At 41.8% G+C, this 23,307-nt stretch overlaps 1 protein-coding gene across 17 annotated transcripts in view; it reads left to right on the plus strand.

Moving 5' to 3' along the window:
* PRRC2C (proline rich coiled-coil 2C) overlaps window positions 1-23,307 on the plus strand; it is a 70,338-nt gene that overhangs the window by 16,041 nt on the left and 30,990 nt on the right. For 11 of the 17 annotated variants that reach the window (XM_069023582.1, XM_069023581.1, XM_069023590.1 and 8 more), the window contains 18 exons: window positions 310-477; window positions 1,639-1,816; window positions 5,097-5,203; window positions 8,216-8,347; window positions 10,289-10,467; window positions 10,835-10,914; window positions 11,482-11,615; window positions 11,697-11,784; window positions 12,048-12,189; window positions 13,185-13,262; window positions 13,977-14,577; window positions 15,393-15,562; window positions 16,167-16,413; window positions 17,467-17,680; window positions 18,336-20,699; window positions 21,335-21,543; window positions 22,140-22,294; window positions 22,746-23,082. In XM_069023582.1, the coding sequence (XP_068879683.1) occupies window positions 363-477; window positions 1,639-1,816; window positions 5,097-5,203; window positions 8,216-8,347; window positions 10,289-10,467; window positions 10,835-10,914; window positions 11,482-11,615; window positions 11,697-11,784; window positions 12,048-12,189; window positions 13,185-13,262; window positions 13,977-14,577; window positions 15,393-15,562; window positions 16,167-16,413; window positions 17,467-17,680; window positions 18,336-20,699; window positions 21,335-21,543; window positions 22,140-22,294; window positions 22,746-23,082 (5,530 nt within the window). In that variant the 5' untranslated portion in view covers window positions 310-362. The remainder of the gene's footprint in view (window positions 1-309; window positions 478-1,638; window positions 1,817-5,096; window positions 5,204-8,215; window positions 8,348-10,288; window positions 10,468-10,834; window positions 10,915-11,481; window positions 11,616-11,696; window positions 11,785-12,047; window positions 12,190-13,184; window positions 13,263-13,976; window positions 14,578-15,392; window positions 15,563-16,166; window positions 16,414-17,466; window positions 17,681-18,335; window positions 20,700-21,334; window positions 21,544-22,139; window positions 22,295-22,745; window positions 23,083-23,307) is intronic. The other 6 variants (XM_069023583.1, XM_069023591.1, XM_069023589.1 and 3 more) reach the window with 3 other exon arrangements.

The following is a 23,307-nucleotide window of genomic DNA, read 5'->3' on the forward strand; positions in this document are numbered from 1 at the left end:
GGTTTTTATTATTCATTTTCTAGTGAAGTCATGGATGGTATTTACTACTTTAACAGTGATGTTAATTAAGTGCTGACCCTCCTGATTTTGTCACATTCAAATTAAAGAGATAGAAATACTTGAAAATTCCTGGTGTTACGTAAGGATAAGGTTTCTGGAGTTAATGCATTCCTTGGCATCCTGCAGTATGTTTAAATGAAACAGTGCTAATGGTGTTAAATATGCTGTCCACTTCTGCCCTGTGAACTCTTGACTTAAGTGTTGGCTCATATTCAAATTGCTTTACTTTTCTGTTGTTTTTCGTTACAGGCAGATTTTGAGGAGTGAACGGGAGGTACCAGACTCGATGAGTTTCCAGCGAAATGTCGGAAAAGTCAGGCCAGAGTACAAAAGCAAAGGATGGAAAAACAAAGTATGCAACACTCAGTCTGTTTAATACTTACAAGGGAAAGTCACTGGAAACTCAGAAAACCACAGGTGAGTAAGCTCTCTTTAGAGTAGCGTTCTTTCAGTTTCATCATTCCTGCAGTGCTAACTAAGAGTGCAGAGTATATGAGCACTTAACCACAGCATGGTTTTTCATAACTGCTTGGTATAGCAGTGAAGTGGAAGGATTGTTGAAGGCAGCATTCCTTGTAGTTTCTGGTTAGCTGTAAACAAGCGTATCAGTTCAGAGAGACAGTGTTTGCAGTCTAGTAGGAAGTAGAATGTGGATAAATAAAGACATGCCATTCCCCAGCTGTGCATTTTACTGCATTAACATTTGCCATACTGGAAGTGTTTGATTAAGGAGAAGGCAAGGCTCACTTCAGCTCAGGGGCTTTGATTTTTGGACAAACACTGGGTAAAAATTACAGCACTATCTCAAGGTGATAGTGAGCCTGCTTTTTCATGAGTCATTGAATGGAGAAGGAGTGGGAAATGATGTTCTGAAGGTTTTGAACTTGACTTGACATAACTGTCTAAATCATGTGTAAAAGAGAAAAAGTGCCCAAGCTTGTTAAAGTTTGCCACACTATTCTTTTTAAAGGTTGAAACTGGGCTGTTTGTTGTGATACAGCTTACCCAGGGCAGTATCTTGTACTTGTTCCCTCAGTTGGTTACTTGGTAGGTTGAATATCCTGTGGGGTGCATTAGCTTCGTACTTGTGGTCTGGAGTAAATAAAATTTGTAGGAGTGTTTTTGCAAGGTCAGCATCTGCCAGCTAAATTTGCAGCAAAAAAGAAATGTGCTGGATCCATAGGGGTATTCCTGTACTCATCAATGTACATTAAGCTCACAGAAGAGCAAGAGAATAATGCTTGACAAAATCTTGGAGGGTATTAAGACAATAACACCACATTTTAAATGGCTTCTTTAGCTTTCTGTCGCTGAATGTTGTGTATAAAGGTGGGGCCATATATCCTTTTTAATCTCTCGAACAGGCTAACCATAATGACTCACTGTTCAAAAAGTACTCCAGTTTTCCCAAACCAAGTGCTTGCAATTCCCTTTTTTAAAAATCATATTCTGAAGCATTTTAAATTCTTAATTCTTACACTCTTAAATTTTTCTGACTTACAAAATGTTATGTAGCTCTGCTTAAACACTGTCTGCTAAATAGCACTGTTAACTTGCACTTCCTGTTCTGGTACGCAGTTGCCGCACGCCATGGATTGCAGAGTCTTGGAAAAGTTGCTATTTCCAGGAGGATGCCTCCCCCAGCTAATCTGCCCAGCCTCAAAGCAGAGAACAAAGGCAACGACCCCAATGTGAACATTGTGCCTAAAGACGGCACAGGATGGGCTTCAAAACAAGAACAGCATGAAGAAGAGAAGTAAGTGACCACTGAGCTGTAGCTTGATTTGCTGTGCCATTTCTCTCAGGTTTGCCTACACTAGGGGTTGGCAGGGCCTGGGAAGAAATTGGCTACACTGGACTATCCTCAGGGTAGTTACCAGAGAGGAAATAGCACCACTGTTAAGTTCCGTGAGGAAGAATCTTGCCAGTAGAGGGCTAGTAAAAAAAAAAACCTTGCAGAAAAAAGCCCCTCACATTTAAGTTGAAAATGTTCTGCTTATAAATTCTATATGAGGGGAAGAATATTCCTGTGGACATGTAAGTTTTGATGTCTGTTGAAGGGAAATACTGCAACATGTTTTTGTAAGATCAGTGTCATCACCTTAAATAAAATGCTCTTGAAATTCTAGGTACATGGAAATTCTCTTGAAACCCCAAGGAACACAGCAGGAAAATTAGATAATGGCTTGCAAGTTTGTGAGAGTATGCAAAAATCTACTTAATTGTAATTGTTGTGATGTGTAGCAGAGAAAACTCAAAAATTCTTGGTTTGTAAACATCTGTTTAAATCTCTGCTTTGTTTTCCTAATGGTTCTTAATATTTGCACTTTATTTTTTTTGGCTAGAATGCCATAAATTCTACAGACTTTCAAAATTTTTTTATCTTAGACTCTACACAGTTATTTCACTCTCCTTCAGTATGTGCTGTGAACAAGACAGAAGTGGTGGCAGTGTTGATGCATTGCTGTATACCTTGTATGATATAACTTTTCCCATGCTCAGTGCAGTTTCATGTGCTAGATTTGTTTCACATTTGTACAGCTAAAGAAAGTAGAATGAAAGGATCATAGAATATGCTGAGTTGGAAGAGACCCATCAGGATCATCGAGTCCAACTCATGGCCCTGCAGCGAAAGAAACTAAATAAAAACTGAAACTTTTCAGTTTCTAATTGGGAAGTATTTTAAAGCAGGTTTTTTTGCCATGTAAGCTTAAAATTGGATGTGATTCTCACTGCATAAGTAGAAGCAAGGTTTAAGTGTTAATTCTTTCCATACAACTTGTTCTGAAAAACACTGGAATGTACAGCCAGTGGTTGTATGTTTGCTAGTGCTTGTGAAAGCAAAAGATGAGGTCTAAGAGTTTCCTTTGCCATCTTTCTATCCCTTTATTTCTCTTTGTATACATTCCTGCATTTAAATATCAAGTTTTGACATCTCTAAAAAGCTGTTAGACTTCAGGAATAAAGTGTTGTGTTTAGCCTTTTATTTTAAGCTTTTGAAGCTACAGATTTACAGTTTTCTGCCCTGTGTTTTGTTTGGTACTTTAACAACATCTCCCTGTACGTCAAGGTCACTTACACTTTGCCCTGTTAAATCTGTGTTAGCTGTGGTAGCTTGTTTGACTAAAACAAGCCCTCCATGGCCATGGGTTAGAAGAACATACCAGTAGTTGATTTTATGTTTAAAAACAAGTAAGAAGCTGTCCCTTATCTTCAATTGGAGGTTGTTTGCCTTTGTATTTTCATATATTTTACTCTGATAAAGGCCTTGGAGTTCGCATGCAAGTAAAACTAGTGGGGGAGAGATAAGTTCCCAGGAATTGGTATGTATGCCCAGGCCATGAGTAAATTCTCCTAAATTTCGACCATCTGATGTGTTTGCTCAAATATTAAGACCGTTTGTTTGACTACTGAGGTGTTTCTGTGATATTTCAATGTGCTTGAAATGCTGCAGTTTACATGTGAAGTGTTTTATTGTTCCTCTCAAAAGTGTTGCAGATAAAGGTTACATCTTGATAACAGCTTGCTTTAGTTTAATGGCTTTTCTCTTGTATCATTGCATTGGAGTTCACATGAATGTGTTGTTCCCTGTAATTAGGAAAATTAATTACTCTACTACTTTCTTGAGTTGTCACTCATTTTGTGGGTATTGCTTCAGTCTCTTTCCTGGATAGTGCAGGCTGTTGTGTATTGATTTGATTAATGCAGCTGAGTTCTTTACCTCATCCATACTTGCAGGGCAGTGCTTGGATAACTAAAATTCTAAATGGGTTTGTCTTTGGAACAGGAGAAATGCAAGGAATAGTTTCTTTAACAGTCTTGTTCCTTGTTTCACTTGTGTGTCATGTAAGTCACAAATTCCCCAAAGCATGCTTAGAAAATGTGCAGCTGTAAGAAAATGCAAGTGAAAAACAGAAAAAAATGAGAACTGGTTTTTATTTTTTTAGATTGCAATTCTCTCTGGAAACATGAAAATTCCATTTAGTTATTCTTATGACAAGCCTGTGTGTTTCTCCCCAGAAATGATCTTTTTACTGATGTTTACTTCTCTGTCAGTTCTGAGAGTCCTCTGTAGTGCTTTGGGTTGATTGCAGCATAACCCAAATCGAACTGATTTCTCAGTGGTAGTCTTCAGAATTTTAGGATCACTTTAGGATCTACTTCAAGCATTTACAGTTGTTTCTTGTAAGTTAACTGGTATGATACTGCACTACTTCTCTCTTCACTGGTATAATAAAGTGATTCTGGAATACAGAACTTGCTCCATAGTTCCTGTTTTATCAAAAGTTCCTACTGAAGAGCTGGAGGGTTAGGCTTAGTTGATTTTAGACACTAATGCTTTGGGTCTTAAGTTATCTGAATATGCAGATTTCAGAAATAGCCTTTATTGAAAGAAGTTAAACAATATGACTGAATCTGCAGACCAGAAAGGTCTTATGTCTGGGGTTTTTTACACTGGACTAAAAGAGCACTTACGTCTCTTCATTGTTAAGATGGTGAGACTGAGACCATTTCTTAAGACTAGGTTCTGGGCTCGAGTTCATGGTACCCATACAATTTTTTGTTATCAGTTCCTTTTACTTAGTAATTTCTGACATGTATTTGCCTTCTTACTCTCCGTTCATGGTGGTCTTGAAGTGCTTTCCTCTATTAACTCCCGAGGCAGGAGAACATTAATCCAAGTTACTCCCTTCGATGGTTGTAGATGGATTGTTTTTTTGGTTGTGCAATATACTTCTTTAAAAACTGTAATTAAATTCGTGCCTGGCTGCATTTTCTGCCCAGCCATTTTCATTCATTCCTCTCCTCTTTGGGAAATGGAATCTTGAAATAATTAGCTAATTTATTCCAATTTTTTAACTGTTACTATAACAACTCCTTTTATGTAAGAAAATACTTTTTCTGAGGAAAAGTAATTTTTGGTTCTTCAGCTGCACAACTCCCTTATTTTATTCCCTTGTTTGCAATAGCCATCCTGACAATCTTATTCTGTGCTCACCCTCTTGTATTCACAAGTGCTTTTCCTCTAATTCCAGACAGCCAGACGTGCCGCAGACACAGCCAAAACCTGCTGTTCCTGCTCCTCCAGAAGCAGCTCCTGTTGCCAAATCCTGGGCCAACACCAAACCAGGGGGACAAGAAGGTGAGTGCTGCTCAGGGTGGAGGGGTTCTACGCTGGATATCAGGCTGAGACTGTGCTGGGAGAGACCCCCACACTCAGCAATCCCTTGAGGCTTGGCCAGGCCAGCTGGGACTGTGGAAAGTTGTGGAAGCAACATTCCAGGCTGGAAAGTGAGCCTGTCCCCAGTCACTCAGATTAGCTGCAGCTGGATTTATCAGCAGGTCTGACTGACTTGTAGAAGGTTGGTGTAGTCACCTCTTGTGAATTGACAGGGAAGTGGTGGTGGCAATGTAAAATCTTGAACACAGCTGTGGTGAAAAGGGAAAATCACAGTACTTACAGTACAAACAATTTTGGCATGGGAAGGAGAGCTATAAACAGTTGGTGGTCGTTCTGATCATAATTTTGGATCATTTTGTGCAAAGTGTGTGTAGATTTGCTTCTGTTTAAACATGTGAAACAGCAGTACTTTTCCCTTAATTTTATAGATTCCTTGGTTATTTTAGTATCAAAGTGACAGTGTTTAAGTAGTATTCTTTCTGGGAAAAACATTAAAGGTGTGTTTTGAGGGTTATTTAACATAATTAGATGAAAAGATGGAAAATTGTTTCCCATCAGTGTGAATCTTAGCTTGAGTGTTTTCATTACAGAGGTAAGATCAGAACTAAATCTTCAGCAGATTTAGTGAGAGGTTAGTTAAAATTCCTGTCTCCATTATGATAAATAACCTGCAGCATGTTGTAGTCCTTGAGTTTTGAGACTTGCAAGCTTTCCCTGGCATAAAATGGAGTTTAGCCTTTCCAGGTGAAGAATTGCGTTCTCTTCTGAATAGGCATCTTAAAATATTAATTGCACAGAGGTAATTTCTTAGGCATTATACGGAGTTTGTTAAATCACATATCTAATGATTTTGGCTTTTTTTGCGCTGAATATTAGAAATTGCAATCCTAGATTCTCCATTCCTTGCTCTCCTCAATAATGTTCAGTGCTTCATTGTTAAGTGTAGAAACTTTTCTCCTTTAAGCTTTTACAGGATTTCTGTAGAATAAAAAAAATGAATTAACACTGATGCAAAGTGATCTGCATAGCAGCCTTCCTGCAGAAGCTGATAAGATCATCTCCATGACACAGGAAATAGTGATTCGGCTCAGTGGCTTCCATATGCATTTAGCTAATTATTTCATAGTTACCATGGCAGCTCGTGTGCCAAGCCCAGATGGCACCCTCATTTAATTCAATTAATGCAGCACTGGGTTTGCTGTTTCAAGAAGAAGCATTGAATGTGAATTGGCACCAGCTGCTTGCTGTCCTGGGTTTGAAACTCAGGGTACACCTGTTGTGCTTTCCTGAGCTGCAGTTGGCTCTTAGAACTTGTACTTTTTCCAGCTGCTTTGTGAGCGTTCCAGCAGTCACTCAGTGGCTGCCTCGTGCTCTTGTAAAACTTGAGTGAGACAAGGCTAAACCTTTCTCTGATCCTCTTGGTGGCCATGGAGAAAGGAAAAGCTTAGGAAATGTAACATGTAAAAATGTGTATTTTTCAGCTCATGCTTCAGCTAAAAGTTGGAGTAGATTACTACCAAAATATCTTAGAATTTTTTTAACTTCTTTCTGACCTGCTGGCTGCCAGTCTGGCTGTTTTGGGTTTGTAGCTTAAACACAAGCAGATCACTGATGCTATTACTTTGCAGTTAAAATGTTGTTCACTGTGTAGCCCTGAGCAGACAGCATTTTTCAAGATTCATAAAACTCATGAGTGTTGCATGCCACAGGATTTCAGAAGGGGCTCCCTTGCCTGACAGGTCATCTGGTTAGTGGGACTGGTTTTCTGTCCCATTGAGCAAGTCACTGGATGTAGGGAACAGCAACAACAGTCCGGTGTCCATTAAGAAAAAATAATAATGTGATCTGTAGTATGTGAAGTCAGAACGAGAGTTGAAAGATTTCAAGGAAATTTATAGACACAGGGATTGAGTACTGGTATTTGCTGTCATGCCCTTACAAAGCACAGAGTGAGGACTTGATTCTGTGTTTAACTCTTTAAAAAAAACCCAACCAAATAAAATCCCACTGGGATCCCTGCATTTTTTCTTTATGAATGATTCTTTCAGAGATTGGAGAGAACAGAAGTTTTCCTTGTTGTTAAAAAAGCCCATCCATCGTTGGGATTGGGGGTTTTGGACACCATATATTCAGAGCCTTTTTTGTGAGTTTGCCCTCTCACATAATCCATGTAGCCTAATACAATGTCCCTTACAATAGTCAGTAATAAAGACAGGTACAGGAACAGTGTGTTTTTCAGGCTGTTGGAATAGAAATCCCTACTCAGTAAGATTATTGGTGATTTGGCACTAGAATGCTGCTGATCTAATAGGTCACTATACATTATGCATATGGGGAGGGGAGGAAATTGATGCAAAGCAGATGCCAACAAAACCTTCTGATGAGGAAGACAACCTATGTGTTTGGCTTCCATACCATGTACAACAGAAGTCTTAAATTCTAGTCTTGAATTAGGATGTCAAGGGTTTTAGATATCAAAGAATGTTACAGTTGTTCTGATACTTTTCTCATAATGTAAAAGCTGTGGCATTTTAAAGTTCTGGAGATTTATTATTAGAACAGTAATTAATCATAAATGTGTTTGCAATTACAAAGTTTCCCATTCTTGGGTGGACTATAGTTTAAAAGTGAAAAGAAGGAAATCTTTGTCTGGAAGGAGTGGGGAAAAGTGTTTACAGAGCTGAGGAACTCCAGGTACTCCCTGGGTTAAGTATTGTTCTGCTGTTGCTCTCTAATGCTTCTGAATTTTTCTCAGCCTCAACAGCTGGGATAGTTGGTCTAGTAAATTTAACAACTTTGGTATGAATGTGAACCCTTTATATTACCAGTAAATTACTGTGCCTTTAACATTGAAATGTTTAACTTTTTTCTTTTAAAGCTTTAATGTTCAATTCTAAAGGATGATCAGGCTTCTATTACTTCCTGAACTTTTTGCTTACAGAAAGTTGTGACTGTGAATATCTTCCTGTGTAGGTCCACCTATTCCAATCAATAGTTATTTCCAGCAAGAATTCCCTAGTCTGCCAGCAGCTGGGGATCAGGAAAAGTCAGGCAAAGATAAGGATGCACCTGAAGATGGCTCAGGACCCAACCTGCGACCGCAGAGTAAGTGTGTGCTACAGATTATTGTGAAATTGCATTGGCTTGTGTGGAACTTATTTTTGTACCCTGTACAAAATAAATTGATGAATATGTTGTTTTAATCAGAATACTCCTACACTGAAGAAATGGATATTTGGGGCTTTATTCTGCTTCACTGTGTTCCTGGTGTGTGGAAAATAGCGTGTTTAATCCTATCACTTCCCATTTTCCCAGCCTAGTTAGGACTGTAGTTGTGCTCTGAGGAACATTTGTTAGTTGCACAATACTGGCATTTTGTTACTTCCAGCTGCTGATGTCACAGCAGGTAAGATACATCTTTAAAGAATTCTTCTAATATTAGCTAATTACACAAATCATGATCAGGGCAGGCCTCAAGTGGTTAGTACTCATAAGAGTGGAGCCTGAAAATTCCTGAAGAGGAAGTTCACTCTACAGGATGCCGAAAGACTGGATTGTGCCTTGGCATCTTTAGCTCCTGGATGCAGTGTTCTGACCAGCTGGATCTGTTTCAGCAGATCTAGTGAAAGCAACCATAACAGTGCCGGGTTTACATCTCTCAGGAAAGAAATGTGTATTTCTTCCCCAAATCCCTTTAATGGGAAGGTATTTGGGATTGTGCTTGTTACCAGTGGAAAACAAGATTCCTTTCTCCCTCAAAAGTTTGGTTTTGATGAGGTTTGATGGGCCTGTCCTGCGCTGTGGCTGGCACTGTCTTGTGCCAGTGATAGGCACTTTAGAGGGCTTAGGCTCTCAGGGAATCCTTAACTCCTTTCCTTGTTACAGGCCTTGGTTTTCCTTGATTTGTTTGTCAGGTCCTGCAGACCAAGGCCATGTGCCTGTTCATGTCCTCTCTTGATTTTGATCTAAAGAAGAAATTGTCAGGAAATGGGAGAGATGTTCAACACCAAATGAGAGCAGCTATGTGTCTGTTCAGCCTCCTGCAGGCAGTTACAGTTTTGGTCAGCACTGTACATGCTATATTAAGCCCTTCTTTCATGTCTGACAGCAGAAAGCTAAATGAACTTGGCAAGTACTCCCTGTTTAGCAGCTGTGCTTCCCAGCAAAGATAAGAGCAAGAACTGTAATGGATACTTAGGAGCACAGTTTTAACACTGCTTAAAGGGTTTGTGCCCCTAAAGGAACATTATTTACAGTGCGTGTTTGTGATATTGTTGGTCTCCATTGATCTGAGCACTGCTGCTAAGTTTACTCTGGGTTTTTTTTTTTTGTCGTAACCCATGCTCTGCAGGCAGAAACTCCTAAAAGAATGGACTGCCTAGCACAAATAACAAGTCATTAAAATCCCTGACTTTTCCTGGATGATTTGCTAGACATTCACACCCCGAAGTCCAGCCCTTATCACTTCTATTCCATCCTTACCAGGCAGAGATGCAAACCAGACTCTGCATACCTGTTTTCACTTTGACACATACCTGTGCATTACCCTTCTTTTTGAGCTGCTTGAGAGTTACCTGGTAGGCCTTTGCTACTTAGGAAGCTTGATCTTTGCCTTGACAGCATCTTCACAATGAGTCAGCAGTGGCCCAGTTAGCACAGCTAAATCTGTTTTCTTTCTTGTGCTATAATCAGTATCCTTCCTAAATTGCACTGTGTTTTGGAAGGTAGAATGGGACAGCTAGAGCAGTCCATAAATTTATCTCTGGCCCTTCAGGAACACAGCTGGACCTAGGACTGAAGAGGATCAGGAAGCACCTTCTGTTGATTCTCAAGTGGTTACTGCTTGTTTCAGCAGATAAAAACGTGTGTGCACAGATTGCTGTGTCACCGAGGGCTGTGTGGGAGCAGTGTGTTCTTCACCATCCCTGGCTGTAAATCTCCAGTATAAAGTCTATTCCTGGCTTTTCTTGTGCTGATTCTGTCCATGCAGATGTACTGGTTGGAGGGGTGGGGGTAAAAAGAACAACTCTCCTGCTTCTCCAACAGATCAAGACCCTAAGGCTCTGGGACAAGAAGATGCCAGTGCTACACCAGCAGAACAAAATGATGGCCAGAAGGCAGGAGACAAGAGGGATGTGCGGTTGCCCCAGGTCCCTCAGCCCAAGCTGAATGGCCAGCAGCAGCCACCCATCTCATCCCAGTACAGAGCAATGATGCCTCCTTACGTGAGTGATGGTTGCATGAACGGTTTTTAAGCTGCGGGGACTGATTTTTGGCTAGTGTGATTTTCTTATGTCTCTTCCTCTCCCCTCCATGGAATTCTTATCAGTTCTCCTGGAAGGGCATGATTGAAACCAGCACCTCAGAGGATGTTGGCTACCTGTTGCCACGTGGAGTTTGAACTTGTCAGGAGTTGATTAACACTTCTAATCACTCTAACCTGGGGACTTGGTGTCACACACTTGTGATATTAAGCAAACTTTCTTGAGTGAAGAGTCTTGCTTTACTTCCGTTACTTCCCTTGATGGTCTCAGTATGCTTAATGCAGTGATACTTTTAAATGAATGGCTCCTGTTTTTAAACCCTTTTTAGATGTTTAATCAGTATCCTAGAATGGCATATCCTCCCTCCATGCAAGGTCCAACAAGATTTCCCAATTCTGAGCCAGGCAGGTAAGAAACCTACAAGTGGTGGTGTTTTGTGTGGGTATGAATTCTGTGACTTAATTTAAAAAAAGAAATAATTTGCACTGAGTATCTTGATGGTGATTATACACTGCATAAGAACTGACACTGGTCAGTCTCCCAAGTTTTGCTTGTGTGGAGCAGTGCCATGGAGTGTCTGAAGTTTGAGAGCTCACCTACAAAACTTGAGGCAATTCTGCACAATACAGGGCTTTTGATAGTGAAGAGCAGGAGTCACTTGTGGGAACACTTTTGAAACTTAAACCAGTATTTACCCATAAAAGGACTTTTCCATTGTTATAGTGAAAGTCAATTCCTGGTATTACAAAATTAGTTTTCCACTTTGTGCATTTCTCCATAGCGGAGGATAGCTGTGCACATGCAAGAGTAATTATTTAAATTCTGGTAGTCACACATGTGCATGCGTGCTCACATTTATACTGTGCTTGAAACAACAGTGCTGTATATTTCAAATAATTGTCATACAAGTTGACTTTTTATCTGTCATTTGTGGATAAGTAAAGACAGTGGTTTTTGTTTCTCTCATTTTTTTAGAGGCCCAAGGGGAAGAGGGCCACCCTCGTGGTGCTCAGAACCTATTGAGCGCCCATCCATTCTTAGTGCTAGTGAACTCAAAGAGCTTGATAAATTTGATAATCTAGATGCTGAGGCCGATGAAGGCTGGGCAGGTAAGAACATCAGATTAATGGTCTGTTATTTGTATGCTGAATATTTCTGAAAGATTAATTGAATATTTGTTTATGCATCAGGTGCTCAGAGTGAAGTGGATTACACTGAGCAGTTAAATTTCAGTGATGATGATGAGCAAGGAAGCAGTCAAAAAGAGAAGGAAAGTGGGTGAGTTGATGTTGCCAATTAGATGTGAGATGTCACTTAACTAGATGTTGGAAAGACTGAATGAAATGAGTGCAAGTACTCATTCCAATAACACTAATTCCAGTAATTTAATACTGTATTCAGTTGCATAACTGCCTGCAGACTCTAGTCAGCTGGGTGTGGAGTAGAAATTGTCCTGGCTAAGAAACACTGAGGCTTGAAGATAAATCACCAAATACCTGTGTGGAGTATGCATTCTGTTTTTCTTATTTCTTTGCACATAGTGATGAACAAACACCATCAAAAGATTCCCAGAGTCCTGATGGCCAGAAGGAAACAGAAGAACAGACAAATGCCAAGTCAGCCACCCAGGTTTCCGCAGCAGCAGCCAAAGGGTCTTACAGCAAAAGCTCTCAGCTTGATCAGGTTTGTGTGCTCTTCTCTTCGGCTCCTGTGGCAACAGCCTCGTCAGGAGACCTCCGACTGAGGTGTCTTTCTAAACTGTCAGGTCAATTAAGGTTATGAACGTGAGGGAAGGCATTAGCTACTGAAGGCATTATCTGAGCTGTGCTAACTGATCAGGTGCTACGCATGCAACTTAGCTGCCTCTGGTTGCAACACAAAAATAGCATGACTTTATGTAGTGTGTTCTGCCCCACACTTGTGAGTGGTGAGAGCTCTTGTGTCAGGCACTGTGGCTTGGCTGACTGGCTCAGTACTGTTGTCTGTCCACCCCTGGAACTGAATGAAGCCATTCTGGTGTTTATCAGGTTTTCCAGTGGATAAATAGCCCACACATTTTTCATGGGTGTGGGGATTTTTTTAGTATCATGGTCCACTTTCTGCAGTGCAGCTTAGCTGTAATGTGAGTTCACTTCTCACTCTAATGGATTTTATACAGAGCATGTAGAATTCATCAGCTCAGCCATTTTTTGTTTCTTCTAGTAGAGGAATATTGCTATCCACTTCAATTTATGCCTGATACAGCCCTATTTTTGGTTTGGTTTTTTTTTCTCCCCCAGGAAAAGCTACTGTTGGTTTTGAAAATTTCCCAGAAATATTTTCTCTTGACACCAGTAATAATGAAGATGGGGGATCTGGGATTGATTTTACTTAACTTTCTTTCTGTATTAAAGATCACTTTGTTCTTTAAGGTTTGGTGCTACATTGAATCTAAAGAAAAATGGTGCAGTAACATAGACTCTGAAATTTGGATGTGTGAATTTTTAAATTGTTCAGCTCTCAGTACATAAAAGTGAAAATGGTTTTTTGCCCTTGTTTTGCATGCAGATTTGTGTTGAATGCAGATGCCTTATTAGGTGTAGTATCTTAATGCAGTAGAAAACAGTAAATCAAAAATTCATAGTTCAGCTTGGCTGTAGTTATGAGCTTGCTTTACCCTAGTACTGTGTTTGATCCAGCAGGATCGAGGTCCACCACAGCCTTCTATACATGAAAGAGGTGGCCCTGCTCTTCCTCCAAAATCTATTCTACCACCGGTAAGAAAGATTAGAATTGTCCTTATTTCCTTGAGTTTTAATTCTTTAATGCTGTGGTGAAGGAATTTAGACTAAGAGAAGTAAAAATATGCTTCACACAATAATAAACCTTTCCTTTAACAAGTAAAATTATCGTAGTGCCTGGGGCTGGTAGGAATGGAACCCCAACACAGCCATGCTGCCAGTTGTGTAAAACAGACCCATCTTGTAAGTGCCATGTGAAATGCACAAGAATTTCAAGAGCTTTTCGTTATCCAGCTCCACTTTGGAACTGGAGAGGAACAGTGCTGGGGGGCTGGCTGCCAAGACAGATGTGGAGATGAAGTCCCTAATGAAATGTGAACTAAAATCTCTCTTATCGTGAGCTACCTTGAAATTTCTTGGCTTCCTGAGGGACTTAGGTCTGAGATCTGCCCTGAGTCTCTGAAATTCAGAGCAGCCTGTAACCAAATCTAAAATATGTTTGTGGTCTTTGCTGTCACTTTGCCTTGATGGTGATGGAGAGTTGACATGAGCCCAAGTGATTCTTTACTTTACTCTCCTTTCTGAGAGTCTGAACTGGGTCAGGAAGGGTCGGGGCTGGCTTTTGCTTTCAAGTTTTGCTTTTTAAAAATGCCGTGCAGATAGACATGTGCTGACAAATAGTTAAAATGTTGTATTTCAGCTGGCTGTTTATGTAACACGTGTTCAACTTGACTGATTTTCTTCTCACAGCACCCTCCTCCCCCTGATCGCCAGATGGGAAGGCAGGGACCCTTTCCCCCTAAACCAGTACCAGATGATGATGAAATTTGGAAGCAGAGGAGAAGGCAGCAGTCAGAAATATCAGCTGCAGTGGAGCGAGCCCGTAAGCGGCGAGAAGAGGAAGAGAGGAGAATGGAAGAGCAGCGAAAAGCAGCTTGTGCTGAAAAGCTCAAACGGTTAAATGAGAAATTCGGCTGTGTGACAAAACCCTCTCGGGAAGACCCTCTGAAAGAGAGGGAGAGGGAAAGGGAAAGAGAAAGGGAGAGGGAGAGAGAACGGGAGCGGGAGAGGGAGAAGGAGAGGGAGCGGGAAAGGGAGCGAGAAAAAGAGAGGGAGAAGGAAAAGGAGAAAGAGAGGGAAAGGGAGAAGGAAAAAGAAGAAAAAGAAAAACTGGAGAAGGCAAAAGAACAAGAAGTGGAGAAAGAAAAAGAGGTAGAAAAAGAAGAAAAGGAGAATGAGAAGGAGAAAGAAGAGGAGAAACCAGCACATGAGGTCCCTGAACCTGTAGAACCTGTGGCAACACCTGTAGTAGAAAAACAAGAAAGTGAAACCAAGAACAAGGAAGAAAAAGGTATGCTTGCACATAAGTAGGAGTTGTCCATCTTAAAGCTGAGTCACACAGCATAGTTGTTGTCTAGAAGTCTCATTTGCATACCTAATTAACCTAGTGCATCTAGACCAATTATTTTCCTGGCGTGTTACAGCTGATAACTCTCCTTTGAGCTATGCCTGTTTGCCCAGCTCATCAAAAGATTAGGGAATAAAATGGCTTCTGTGATTTAGTCTGGACTTTGAGGAATATGGAAAGAAAGGCAGGCTTTCTTCTCTTCCTAAAGAAGGGTCAGCCACCCATGTTGCTTAAAAAGCAGTGCAAATTATTTCAGCTATTCTGTTCTTTCAGCAAGCCTAGAGAAGCAGACACAAAGGGCACTTATTTAAATGTGGTGCATTTTTTTGTAGTGAAACTTGAATGCCATGAGCAAATTGTTAGACTATGCTTGCTAAGGTTATATTATCTTTAAATGGATAAAATTGATTGTAAAACCAAACCTTAGTTCATTAAAAAAAAAGTTGATACAAATGCAATATGGTGTCATTGATACAACACTTCTTAAATCACATAATGGCTGCAGCCTTAATGCCAGTGGTTAATTTCCCAGGGTATTTGAGTTTAAAAGAGACAGAGGTGTATAAACAACAGTCGTTCTGTTTTGAGAGGTTGTCCTTGACTTTTTGTTGCCTTTAATGGTTTTGGAAAACTGAGACTGTGAAGTTAGAGAAGGCAGACATTTTAGAACATTCTTTGGGTGACATTCTGATGAAATTGTCAGTTTTAAGATTGACTGTTGTCCTCCCATGGGTGGGGTTTTTGTTGTTTTTTTCCAGAAGATCAAGCAGTCTTTACTCGACAAGACAGTGGTCGGAATGAGAAAGAGGTTTCACAGGTGACTCATGAGAATGAGCCAGACTCAGGATCTCAACCTCGTCCTGCTGTTTCCTCGGGCTATTCTAAGCAGTTCCAGAAATCATTACCACCAAGATTTCAGAGGCAGCAGGTAATGAACCAGTTCATTAAAAGGAGGCTTATTTAAAGAATGATGTATTCTGCCTCATTCTGAATGAGAAGGTGACCATAGGAGTTCTAGAAATCCTGAGTTTTTGGTTTCCAGCTTCTAGAAAATGGTATTGGCAGGAATTGCTCTGCCTAAAGTACTTCTTGTCACTTGCATGGTCTATAAGTGAGCAGAAGGCAAGGGAGGCTTTAAAACTGGTCCACGCTGACATTTCCCTGGGCTTGCCTATGGAACCAGAAGTCTCATGATTGATTATTTCTGCAGCTTTTCCTAAAAGGGTGTGACACTCACAGATTTGAGTTGAACTTGGGCCCTGTGGTCAGAGGTGCACTTTGCATTAGTGACATGCATGGAGTATAGGTTGCTCTGTGTCTCAGCTGCACACCAGTTAAGCTGTAGCTATTGTAAATTGTGCAGTCTGGTTTTCTCCCTTTTCTCTTGGCATCCTGATGCATGTTTGCAGGTAACTTTCAGAATGCTTGCTGTCCTGGAGATAATTGTACTTGTTGTTTCCAAGGGTTATTAGGGCTGTGCTCAAGTCTTCATCTTACCAAGAACTCCTGTAATACTGTTTTTTGACCTGCAGGAGCAAATGAAACAGCAGCAGTGGCAGCAGCAGCAGCAAGGTGTCCTTCCACAGTCTGCTCCCTCCCAGCCTTCGAGTGGCCCTGTCCCTCCACCCCAGCACAGACCCCTTTACCAGCCCATGCAGCCTCATCCCCAGCATTTGGCTTCAATGGGCTTTGACCCCCGGTGGCTCATGATGCAGTCCTACATGGACCCACGGATGATGTCAGGAAGACCTGCAATGGATATGCCTCCTATTCATCCAGGTAAACCTGGGAACATTTTTCGGCTGTTGAACTTACTTAGTTTTGGAATAGAAGTCTTTTCCTAACCACACTCTTTTCAGTGAATGGGTGAGTTTTTATGAAGAAGCTTACATTATTTTATTGTTTAAGACAAAATAGATTGTAGTCATATGTGACAAAAATTGTAGCCCTATGAGAATGTATACTTTTGACTATGAAGTAAAGTCCCAGCTGTCACACTGCAGGCATGTGAGTGACAGTTAAGATGATTGAGAATGTCAGCAGAAGCCTTTGTTAGAGCTGGCAAGAGTTAGGTTGAACTGAGAAAAAGTGTATTTACCATTTGTGTTTCATTACGTGTTAGCACTTGGCACTACAATGCTTCCTGAAAAAACCCATGAAACTTGGCTATTTTTACATTACATACTAACAACTCCAGAGTCTTAATAAATCTGTGGTTTCAAATTCTTTACTCTAAAAAGTCCTTCTTAATTTGCGGAGTGGCCATCTGATTTGCAGTTAGGAAAGCTGTTGGGCATAAATAATAGAAGTCTGTCATGTAATGTAATGGAGATACCTGCCCAGCTAATGAGCAGGGGAAAAGGGTATCCTCAGTGAATGCAAGGAATGAGTGGAAGAAATGGCAGGCTAAGCAAAGACAGTGAAACTACAGAAATTCTTTGAAATGGTACAAAGAAAAAAGCTGGAATAATAGAGTATAAAAAACTACCTGTGTGTACACTCGTCTTGCCTTTTGCCATTCAGATGTTACAGCAGAAACTTTGTCCATGAGTTTACAGGTCTATAGGCCTGGTTCTTCCCATTATAGTGAAAGCAGACAACTTTTTCGTTTTGTTGGGACATGGGATACAAGTGTTGAGTATGATTTAGTCATTCTGAGATCAGCTGGCAGGGAATAGACATTTAATTTCAACATGGAGGGTCAAAGGGAAGGAGATTGAAGGAGAGAGAATAATGTTCCTTGGTACCTCCTGATAGGCTTTGTTTGTATTGAGGTCGGTTTCTTTGCTAATGTTAAATTTGTTTCAATTGTTGAACTTCCCTCTGCCACAGGAATTATGCCTCCCAAACCACTGATGAGAAGGGAGCAGCTGGAGGGCTCAGCAGCTGGTTCAGATTCATTTGAGCACATGGCTCGCTCTGCAAGGGAGCACACTGTGCCTCTGTCAGAGCCACGCATGATGTGGGGCTCAGACCCCTACCCCCACACAGAATCTCAGCAGTCCAGTTCTCCTCCCAAGGTGTTAGAAGAGCCTGATGATCTGAGGTAAGCCTGAGCTGTGCCAGTGCCTGTCACCTCTCCAAGTCACACATACTTGCTCACCTAGCTATGTAACTTAGGTTGCAGTGTCAACTGACTGGGTTGTAACTGCTCTTCATACAAAACTTGAAAGGACGAGCTGTGACTGGGGGATGCAGTGTGCTTGGTGCTGTTGTACAAAACATGCCTATTCTGTAGCAGGGTGTAGAAAGACAATTTACCCCTTGTTTAGGATCCTTAGCCTAGATGAATGGTGATTGCCAGAATATTCTGTATTTTCAGTTTTGTAGAATATTCCTACAGTGTTCTCTGTTCTCCGTTTGCTCTCTGTTCTCCTCATTTTAGAGAACTTTTGTCCAGTGTATATTTGTTTCTTAAGTGGTGTGTTAAGTACAAGTGGTATAAAACAAAACAGTCCCTTTTGGCCTTTGTGTCATGATGAACACTCAGGCTTTTTCCTCTGCATCTTGAAAGTATTCAGAAACTCTTTTTGCTCTGCTGCCATCTGGGTAATAGGTGATGGCTCCATTAAAAATTATTTCCTGTTCTTAAAAATTACTTCCTAGAGCTGACATGGATCCTTAATAGAAAATTATTTGATTTGAGTAATTATGTATGAATAATTTTTTCCCCCACACACTAATAATTGCTTTCTGCTTAGGTCTGAGGCACACTTGGAGCAAGAACGAGTTGCTGTCCCTGCCAGTGCTTATCCTGTAGAACACAACCAGTTGGACTCTCATCCAAAGACAGAGTTTTTCAGAGAATCAGGAGAGGTAGAGGTACAGAAGTTCCCAAGCAGGCCTTTGGAAGATGTACAGCCTCTTCAAACTGACACACCTAACACAGCAGTTAATTTTGAAGCAGTGAATGAGAAGGTTTCACGTAGCTCACCAGAAGAGCTGGTGCCTGTGGGGGAAAGTCACTCTTCATTAAAGAGAAGCATTTCCCATGGTTCAAGTCACTCTCTAAAATCAGAAGACCAGAGGAGTGAAACAGCAGCAAATATCCCTAAATTAAGTAACAGGCCTATTGAGACAAAGGAGACAATTGAGAGACTTGAGATTAAACCGAAAAAAGAAATTTTGATCACTAATAGAACATCAGAAGGACCAAAACCTGAAAAAACTTTCAAACCTAAGTCTGAAACAAGATGGGGTCCTAGGCCAGGTTATGGCAGGAGAGACGAAGGTGGTGATAGACCAGTAAGAAGATCAGGTCCTATTAAGAAACCTGTGCTTAGGGATATGAAGGAAGAGCGGGAACAGCGAGAAGAGCGTGAGCAGAGAAAGGAGAAAGAAGGAGAAAAGACAGCTAGTGAAAAACCAGGCAAACCTGAAAAAATTGACAAAAAGGAAGCACCTCAAGTGCCACTGCCTCAGGCTGAGCCTGAGAGATCCACCTCCAGCAGCGCTCCTCTGGCTAAGAAGATAACCCAGGATGCTGCTCCAGCACCAGCAAGCCAGGAGAGCAGTCAGCCCGAGGCTGCAGCTAAAGCTGTGGTGCAGCCCCCTGCCCCTGCAGTCCAGCAGCAGCTCCCAGCTGCCCAGCCAGCTGCTGTCCAGCTTCCCCCAGCTATCCCACAGGCTCCAGCCACCCAGCCGGCAGTGCAGCCCCCGCCCCACGCGCAGCCCCCAGCTCCAGCCAGCAAGGAGGAGAAGCAGGCTGAGAAGGTGGTGAGCAAGGAGGTGGTAGAGAAACCACGCTTAGAAACCAGACCAGTAAAAAGAGAGCCTGGCTTACCACCTAGGACATACTGGAAAGAGGCCAGGGATAGGGACTGGTTCCCAGATCAGGGATACAGAGGCAGAGGTCGTGGCGAGTATTATTCAAGGGGCCGTAGCTACAGGGGTTCTTATGGAGGACGTGGTCGGGGCAGTAGAGGCCATAATAGAGAGTATCCACACTACAGAGATCCTAAGCCTAGATCAGAGCATGTGCCTTCAGGGCCTGTTAGGCAAAGAGAAGAGAGTGAAACTCGTAGTGAGAGTTCTGACTTTGAAGTAATCCCGAAACGGCGGCGCCAGCATGGCTCAGAGACAGATTCTGACAGTGAAGTGCACGAGAGCGCAAGTGACACCCTGCTTTCAGATAAAGACAGCATCATTAAGGGCAAGCACCCGAAACGAGAAGAAAGAGCTGATGGCAAGAAGCCTCCGAAGCCCCTGTCATTCAAACATGAGAACAATATCAGAGTAGACAACAGATCCCTAGAAAAAACATACATAAGAGATGATGAGAACAAGCCCAAACCAGGATTTCTTCCTAAAGGAGAGCCTTCTAGACGAGGCAGAGGGGGAATGTATAGACGTGGTGGTAGGGATCCTGGGGGACGTCCTCCACGTCCATCCACAATAAGGAGACCAGCCTACAGAGACAATCAGTGGAATCCTAGGCAAACAGAGATCATTAAACCAGAAGATGGGGAGCCTCCAAGAAGAAATGAGCATTATGGTCCTATACCAATTGATAAAAGACCTCCAAAATTTGAGAGAAAGTTTGATCCAAACAGAGAGAGGCCACGAAGACAAAGGCCTGCCCGGCCTCCAAGGCAAGATAAGCCACCACGCTTCAGGCGCCTAAAAGAGAGAGAGGCTGCATCCAAGATGAGTGAGGTGGTGACCAGCTCCACAACAAGTGCCACAGTTAGTAATGCAGTTAATGAGCCCTCCAACCCTGCTCTGGATGTGTCGGGAAGTAAGACACCAGACTTGTCCAACCAGAATTCTTCAGACCAGGCAAATGAAGAGTGGGAGACAGCCTCGGAAAGCAGCGACTTCAATGAGAGGCGAGAAAGGGATGAGAAGAAAACAGCAGATGCAGCAGCACAGGTAGCTGCAAAGGCAGGAGAAAACGCTGGAGTTCCAAAAAGGGAAATAGCCAAGAGAAGCTTCTCTAGTCAGCGGCCTGGAATAGACCGTCAGAACCGACGTGGCAACAATGGGCCAGCTAAGCCAGGGAGGAATTTCTCAGGGCCCCGGAGTGAAAGGCGGAGTGGTCCTCCTCCCAGAAGTGGAAAAAGAGGGTGAGTAACCAGCACCTGTGAGGAAGCACACAGCATCATGGTCTTCTGTTGTCCTCTTTTGGTTTGAGACCATAAGCAGTTAGTTTAGATCTGTGGAGTGGTAGAAAAGACACTAATGCATGCACCCGTGGCTCTGTACGTTCTACTTTTTCTGTTTGTATACAGACACCTGGAACCTGAAGCTGAGAGTGGAGTATTCTTGTATGTACAGTGCTAAAAATGCCTAATTAAAAAAAAAGCAGTGCTGTTTCTGAGTTGAGCTGTGTTTCTCAAGATTTGGATGCAAGCAGAAATGTTCATGTGAGCAGTTTTGCAGTTAATATATAAATTTTGCTGCATTGCATTTTAGATCAATCACCTAACACAGACAAGCAGGTTGAGAAATGCTTACCATTTAGACTAAACTTTATTTTTCCATATGCTTAATTTGATGGAAAGGTTAGCAGGGTATTTGTTACTTCCCCAAATCAGCTTTTGCTGTTGAACTTCTCATTGAGGAGCTGAAAGTAAAAAGTCTGGACCCTACTAAGAAGTCAGTAAAACTTCCAGCCCTACAGTGGGATCTCAATTAGGTTGTTGGCTCCCTCCTGAGTGTTCTCTGTGGCTTAATTTTCAAATGTTTTTTTCTAACACAGGCCATTTGAAGAGCAGGCAGCACCTCTGCCTGGTGTTGATCCTGCCAACGGCAACTCTTCACATCAGGAGGATGGAGGTGTCGCTGCTGCAGGACAGAAGACCACCAAGGATGCAAGTGGCAAAAAGAGAGAAGAACCAAAGGCTGGTCCAAAGAAGCCTAAGGAAAAAGTGGATGCCTTGTCTCAATTTGATCTTAATAATTATGCAAGTATGTATTGATAATATCCTAACAATTTTTGATAGTTCTGCTAGTTTTGTTGCATATAGAGCTAGATGTTTGGAAACTTGAACAAAGGTGATTTTTTTAAAACACCAGAATAATTATACACTTGAGCATGACTATCTTTGTGATACCTAATTGTATGTGTGCCTCTAAAAGGTGGCAAACCTAATTGTGTGGTATGTACAGAGGAGAACAGTTTTGTACAATCATAAACTTTCATTCATAACATTCTCCATCACATTCTCATAATTCAGTTAATTTTCAAAAGTAAAGGCAGTGGTTATCACTGATGAGCTTAGAGCTGATACGTGGGAGGGCTGCTCATTATTCATTACTGTGTTTTAGTTCATATTTCCTGGAGAATCTGGTACAGGAAGCTCCAGTTCTAAAGTTCTTAAATATTAACTCCTTGTCTTCGAGCTCAGCAGCAAAGCACTTGGCAAGCAGAAGCTTGCCATTAATCAGGGCCCCCGTCTGTGTCTGTGGGGAAGTAACTTCCACTCCAAAGCCAATTTTGGCTTGGTGCATTGCACCCTGAAGCTGTTGAAACAGCAGCATCTATACCTTTCCTTTTCCTATAGGTGTTGTGATCATTGATGATCACCCTGAAGTGACAGTAGTTGAAGACTCCCAATCTAACTTGAATGATGATGGTTTCACAGAAGTGGTGTCTAAGAAGCAGCAAAAACGCTTGCAAGATGAAGAGCGCAGAAAGAAGGAAGAACAAACAGTGCAGGTACAAGACCAGCATTTATAGTGGGGATTGCAGTACTGGGAATGTTGTCAAGGGTGCAGAATCTTCCTTTCAAAAAGGCTGTATTTTCTCCTTCTAAATAAAACTATTCAGTTATATTTTATATTAAAGTTGTTAATATTTAGTAAATATAATTAATTTTTATTTAGTCATCTTGGGATTCTGTACTTCCCAATTGGGCACTGTCAGGCAGGTGGAATTGGCAAACTGAAAAAACCACCATTTTTTATACTGTGATAAAGATTTATCCTATTGCTTGTATATCAGTTGATTCCAAGAAGAAAACAGATGAGAAATCATTGTCCCTGTGGTTAAATACCCACGAAAAAATAAATTTCTTTTAAGGCTGGGCTAATCAGTTTGCTTTTTGCACTGTACAGTTGCTGTCTGTACAGACTGTCACCAGAAGAATAAAATTGGCTTCTTCTTACAGGTTTGGACCAAAAAAGGATCCAGCGAAAAAGGCCGAGGTCAGAACTCCAAGCTGCCCCCCCGATTTGCCAAAAAGCAGCAGCAGCAGGCAGCAGCTGCAGCTGCACAGCAGGCACAGGCTCAGGCACAGGCACAGCCTCCATGTCCAGCACAGTCTCCAGCTCAGCCACAGCCTCCTGTTCCAACACAAGGCCAGGCTGCAGGAGGGACAGCCAGCACTGACTACACCGTGTCAGGCAAAGTCCTGCAGAACACCCAGGCTCACAATGGCCTGGGAGCTGAGCTATGGGACAACAAAGTGCCTCCTACAGCAGTTCTGAATGACATCTCCAAAAAATGTAAGTGGTGGCTTTTGGATTTGAGGTGGGGGCAAGCAAGCATTGTATTAGAGAAAGCTAATTGCCAGCTGGCTCTCTGGTTGTCTTTTTTAGCTGCGGATGGAGGATTCTGCACAGGGCAGCATACCCAAGTGCAGCATAGTAACCTCCAGAAAGAGGGTTTTGCAGTATAATGTTAGTCAGTATTTCATTCTGCCATGTTCTTCATTCACAAGCAATGAGCAA

Source organism: Aphelocoma coerulescens, chromosome 8 (genome assembly GCF_041296385.1).
Source record: "Aphelocoma coerulescens isolate FSJ_1873_10779 chromosome 8, UR_Acoe_1.0, whole genome shotgun sequence".
Lineage (NCBI taxonomy): Eukaryota > Metazoa > Chordata > Aves > Passeriformes > Corvidae > Aphelocoma > Aphelocoma coerulescens.